This window comes from Balaenoptera musculus, chromosome 3 (genome assembly GCF_009873245.2).
Source record: "Balaenoptera musculus isolate JJ_BM4_2016_0621 chromosome 3, mBalMus1.pri.v3, whole genome shotgun sequence".
Lineage (NCBI taxonomy): Eukaryota > Metazoa > Chordata > Mammalia > Artiodactyla > Balaenopteridae > Balaenoptera > Balaenoptera musculus.
The window spans coordinates 102548688-102554850 of NC_045787.1; the positions used below are offsets into that span (position 1 = coordinate 102548688).

Sequence of the window (6163 nt, forward strand, 5' to 3'; positions counted from 1 at the left end):
CAGTAAATGATAGAAAACAAATCAAACTAGCTTAAGGAAAATAAGGCTTTTATTGGCTTTTGAAAGGTCGAGGGCACTGGCTTCAGGCACAGTTTAATTCAGGTGGTCAGTGGTGTTAGGAATCTGTCTTCTTGCATCTCTCCACTTCTCTTTTCTGTGGGTTGACATATTTCTGAGGCAGGCTATCTCTGCTAAGATGTCTGCCAGCCTTTGCAGATGAATATCCAGTTATCTTCAAGAACAGCAGATAGAGGGTTTCTTTAATCCTGTAGTTATGACAAAGGCTTCAAGTTGAGTCTCACTGGTTCCACTTGGTCTGACTTGAGCCACTTAATCATCCGTGAGCAATCACGACTGACCGGAGGATCCAGAATTCCAGTTACCCAGGCCTGGGCCACATTTCTTAGCAGCATAGAACCATAAGGAAAGAAAGCATGGGAATCAGAAGGGTGATTGCATGCCAGCCTGGCAAAAAGAAAGCAACAGATGTCCACTGCCTTACTTCATTCACCCACCAAACATTTCCAGAGTTTATGCTGCATACCCTGTGCTGACTTGTGTATCTGAGCAGCAGAGTGCCATGTAACTGGGAGTAGAGCAATGGGCACAGGAGAAAGGAAGAAATTCAAAAGTAAATGACCTAATCCCTCCCCTCAAAGGAGAGATGCCTCTAGGCTCTAAAGACAATAAGAAACAAGGACCCTGTGATGAACTTGTTGACCCAGGTTGTAGATAATTCAGAGCAGGAGAAAACACTGTGATTGGAGAACTGAGAGAAAACACTTAGGGGGGTGGTGTTGAATGACGGACCAAACGTGGATGGGTCAAAGGAAAGGGGGATCTTCTAGAAGGCTGGTGGAATGTTGGTAAAGGCTCATAGCTTTGGTGCATGGAGTGTGTTGGTGAGACAGGAGGGACCAGGTCTAGAAGGAGAGAGGCGTAGTGCTTGGGAGGAAAGGCAGGCTGTGGTGCATGGGAGAGGGAGGCACTTGGAGGGTGCCTGAATGCTAGGTGGAGCAGTCTAGCAGGAACTGATAAAGGCAGAGCTGTCATAGGAGGATACAAGCTCCTCTTTTGAAAGATGAATCTAGTAACAGGCTATAGGAGGTCCTGGAAAGAAAGATGATGGCAGGCATCCAGAGTTGTGTTTCTGGTACTGCAGAAATTGTGGAGTAAAGTGACAAGGTCTGAGAAGGACTTGAGGCTGTGAGGAGGACAGGAAACAATGCTGAGAGGAATTTCAAAGGGATGATCAATGGGACTTTGAGGAGCTTGTGGAAATTGGGGAGAAAGGAGACGATGACTCTAAATTATCAAGCCCAGGGCCTAGAAAATGGAAGAATCATTAAGATGTAGTGATAGGAACCATCATTTCATAGTATTATGGTGCTTTTCTCAGTGGCATTCTCACTTTCTACCATATACTGCAGCTATTTATATGCATGTCTATCTTCAGGAAAGATGTCTAATTTATCGTTGTCTCTTCAACAGGATGAAGTTTGGTGTTCTGCACATGGAGGAGTCAATGCACATTTGTTAAATGAATTTTACAGAGGAGAAACTGATCTCTAGGGAGGTTAAACATTTGCTCACCAGGCAAGTCAGTGATAAAATGGCAACCAGGCTCATCTTCTCAATCTCTGATACTTTATTCTTTCTAGTCCTTTAGTGCTACAGTTGTTTTTTTTAGGGGACAGATGAACCTCTCTAATACAAACTGCCTGGCAAAAAATTGAAGTAGAGATCTGCGTCCTGTCCCATACAAACGTACAGTGCATTTCCAGATTACTTCATACCTAAGATTTCTCTTAAAGTCAGAGCATCAGAAACAAGTCTCCCTCTGACCTCTTAAAACCTTCAGTGTTTTTCCATTTAGTTCTATAAATTTAAAATTTTGAGACCATGGAACTCTTCTGAGGTCCAAGATCCTGTTAGATTTTGTTTTACATCCAAAGTGCAACACTGGAATAATGCTACAAGAGATTGCAAAGAAGTAAATGATTAAATTTTCTGTAGTGTTTCTCAAAATGTGGTCCCCAGACCAGCAGCATCAGCACCACTTGGGAACTTAAAGATGCATATTCCTGGCCAGCATCCCAGACCTACTGAATCAGAAACTTGGAGATGGGGCTCAGCAATCAGGGTCTTAACAAGCCCTTCAGGTAATTTTGATGCATTGAAGTTTGGGAACCACTGGTCTTTGGCAATATTCCTCAATGACCTTTGAATCTTTAAAGGACTTTAAATTTGACCTTGCATCAGAATCACCTGGAGGGCTTGTTCAGACACTGATTGCTGGGTCCATTTTTAGGAAACCTCATGAAACTCATATTCCCCGCTTAAATGCCCTTGAAACTGGGTTTTGAAAGAGCTGTAAAATTGTTGTGGAATCCATATATACGTATGTAGGACACAAAGGCTCCATTTAATAAAATGTGCCTTCCTGTGAAATACCAAAGCTGTTAGGGAAGGCCCAGAAAAATTAAGCAGAGAGGGCACACCAAGGAAGACTCACTCCTTCCCTGTAAGCACTGATTTGTGGTAAATTGCAAAATTAAGGTTGAAGCAATACTAAGAAAACCAGGGCTAAAAACTCCCATCTGAATTTCAGGTTTAGTTTAGTAAGATGCTGCAGCAGCACAAAGCAGTAATCTGTTTCTGCACACCAATCTGTGTGTAGCAAAAGATCACATCAGTGAGCAAACATTGCCTCTCCTTATCAGGAGAGACTAATTGGAAGTTACAATTAACTGGGTAGTAAATGCCAGGAATTCTGAATCACAGTCACAGAATAGCCTTCATCTGGCACTCTAATGTAAGGGGGGCAGTGACGGCCACTGAGCAAAAGAAATGGGATTCTTTGCCTGGAAGAATGTAAAGGGGTGCATCTGGCAGACTTTTAAGATTTGTTGTTTTTCTTGACACACGCCTCACACTCAAATTCAGGATTGCTTAGTTGGGAGATGGAGAAAGAAAAGTTGGCAATGTACGAATGGCTGGTATACTAGATGAGGGCGAACAAAACTCTGGGTTCGGTTTTACTTCTTTCTTCTTTTAGGTATCATTAAGATTCAGGCTTGGAGTATGATTAGTACATCTGCAGGGTAACTTGAATTTTCTAGAACGATTTCATTATCCAAAGTCCTCTCCTGACCTCCAATCCTAAGCCACCTTGAAAAGGTTTACTTCTCTGCGGGAAGGCATTGACTCTTCAGGATTTCCAAGAACATTCTCACACATGACTTTTTTTTACATCATTAGAATGCTATTTCTTTGTGTATTCATTTATTCATTCATTTGCTCACTCATGTATTCAGTAAACATTTACGAAGCATGCATTCCATTTCTGGCATCTTTCTGGGCCAGTGAGGAATGGTTTCTGCCTCCAGGGCCATCTCATCCTCACGTGGTGGTGAGTGTTGATATCTCTGTCCTTTTATTTAGATTCTTTTTGTTTCCAATCACTACTTTCCCTATTCTTGGTCAAAAGTGACAATATTTTTAAAAAATTGGTACAACAAATGCCTGAAGAGATGAAATTTTGCCTTCTAAAGTTGGAGAGAGTCTCGAGCTCTAGCTGGCAGCCAAGCGTACGAGCTCTGCGATCAGCGGCCGCCATCGACGTTGCTTTGCTTCCTCTGGGCTCACCTGCGCCGCTCGCTCGCCACACACTCCGCCGTCATAAGCCGCCATCATGGTAAAGCTTGCAAAGGCCGGTAAAAATCAAGGTCACCCCAAGAAAATGGCTCCTTCCCCAAAGGAGGTAGAAGAAGATAGTGAAGATGAGGAAATGTCAGAAGATGAAGAGGATGATAGCAGTGGAGAAGAGGTTGTTATCCCTCAGAAAAAAGGCAAAAAGGCTACCACAACACCAGCAAAGAAGATGATAGTTTCCCCAACACAAAAGGTTGCAGTTGGCACACCAGCAAAGAAAGCAGTTGTCACCCCTGGCAAAAAGGCAGCCGCTACACCAGCAAAGAAGACAGTTACACCTGCCGAAGCAGTAGCAACACCTGGCAAAAAGGGAGCCACACCAGGCAAAGCATTGGTAGCAAACCCTGGTAAGAAGGGAGCAGCGGCTCCAGCCAAGGGAGCAAAGAATGGCAAGAATGCCAAGAAGGAAGACAGTGATGAGGAAGATGAAGACGACAGTGAAGAGGAGGATGAGGATGATGAAGAGGAGGATGAGGATGAATTCGAGCCAGCGGTGATGAAAGCAGCTGCTGCTCCTGTCTCAGATGATAAGGATGGCGAGGATGAAGATGAGGATGACGAGGATGAAGATGAGGATGGAGACGATGATGAGGATGACGAAGATGACTCTGAAGAAGAAGCTATGGAGACTGCACCAGCCAAAGGAAAGAAAGCTCCAGCAAAAGCTGCTCCTATGAAGGCAAAGAGTACTGCTGAAGATGAAGAGGATGACAATGAGGATGAGGAGGATGATAATGAGGATGAGGAGGAAGTCAAGGAGGAAGTCGAGGAGGAGGAGGAAGAGGAGGAGGAAGAGGAGGAAGAACTTGTCAAAGAAGCACCTGGAAAACGAAAGAAGGAAATGGCCAAACAAGAAGCAGCTCCTGAAGCCAAGAAACAGAAAGTGGAAGACACAGAACCAACTACATCTTTCAATCTCTTTGTTGGAAACCTGAACTTCATTAAATCTGCTCCTGAATTGAAAACGGGTATCAGTGACCTTTTTGCTAAAAATGATCTTGCAGTTGTTGATGTCAGAATTGGTGTGTCTAGGAAGTTTGGCTATGTGGATTTTGAATCTGCTGAAGACCTGGGAAAAGCCTTGGAACTCACTGGTTTAAAAGTCTTTGGCAATGAAATTAAACTAGAAAAACCAAAGGGAAAAGACAGTAAGAAAGATCGAGATGCGAGAACACTTTTGGCTAAAAATCTGCCTTATAAAGTGACTCAGGAAGAATTAAAAGAAGTGTTTGAAGATGCTGTGGAGACCAGATTAGTCAGCAAGGATGGAAAGAGTAAAGGGATTGCTTATATTGAATTTAAGACAGAAGCTGATGCAGAGAAAACCTTGGAAGAAAAGCAGGGAACAGAGATAGATGGGCGATCCATTTCCCTGTACTATACCGGAGAGAAAGGTCAAAGTCAAGACTATAGAGGTGGAAAGAATAGCACTTGGAGTGGTGAATCAAAAACCCTGGTTTTAAGCAACCTCTCCTATAGTGCAACGGAAGAAACTCTTCAGGAAGTATTTGAGAAGGCAACGTTTATCAAAGTGCCCCAGAACCAAAATGGCAAATCTAAAGGGTATGAATTTATAGAATTTGCTTCATTTGAAGATGTTAAGAAGCTTTAAATTCATGTAATAAAAGGGAAATTGAGGGCAGAGCCATCAGGCTGGAGTTGCAAGGACCCAGGGGATCACCTAATTCAAGAAGCCAGCCATCCAAAACTGTGTTTGTCAAAGGTCTGTCTGAGGATACTACAGAAGAGACATTAAAGGAGTCGTTTGACGGCTCTATTCGTGCAAGGATAGTCACTGACCAGGAGACTGGATCCTCCAAGGGGTTTGGTTTTGTAGACTTCAACAGCGAGGAAGATGCCAAAGCTGCCAAGGAGGCCATGGAAGATGGTGGAAGTGATGGAAACAAAGTTACTTTGGACTGGGCCAAGCCTAAGGGTGAAGGTGGCTTCGGTGGCCGAGGTGGATTTGGTGGCAGAGGCCGGGGAGGCTTTGCAGGGCGAGGAGGCTTCCAAGGAGGCAGAGGAGGAGGAGGGGACCACAAGCCTCAAGGAAAGAAGACTAAGTTTGAATAGTTTCTTCTATCCCTGTCTTTCCCTCTTCCATTTGAAAGAAAGGACTCTGAGGTTTTTACTCTATTACCTGCTCAATGACGGAGCCTTCTGAGGACGTTCCAAGACAGTATACAGCCCTGTGGTCTACTTGGAAATCCGTATAGATAACATTTCAAGGGAGATAACCCTGATGGTGTTGACTGGATATTCGTATAAACTTTTTAAAGAGACGAGTGATAGAGCTAACCCTTATCTGTAAGTTTTGAATTTATATTGTTTCCTCCCATGTAGAAAACCATTTTTTTCCTACGGAGTTCTTTGTTTTTGTTTTTTTGTTTTTGTTTATTTGCGTTGGGGGGTTGTAAAGGAAAGCAGAATGTTTTATCATGATTTTTGG

At 43.4% G+C, this 6163-nt stretch overlaps 1 protein-coding gene across 1 annotated transcript; it reads left to right on the top strand.

The window, feature by feature from the left end:
- Positions 1–3694: 3694 nt before the first annotated feature.
- Positions 3695–5953, top strand: LOC118891794 (nucleolin-like). The gene is given in 2 exon segments (XM_036845510.1): positions 3695–5312; positions 5315–5953. Coding segments are annotated over 2 exon segments (2091 nt in total). The 3' UTR covers positions 5788–5953.
- Positions 5954–6163: the final 210 nt, after the last annotated feature.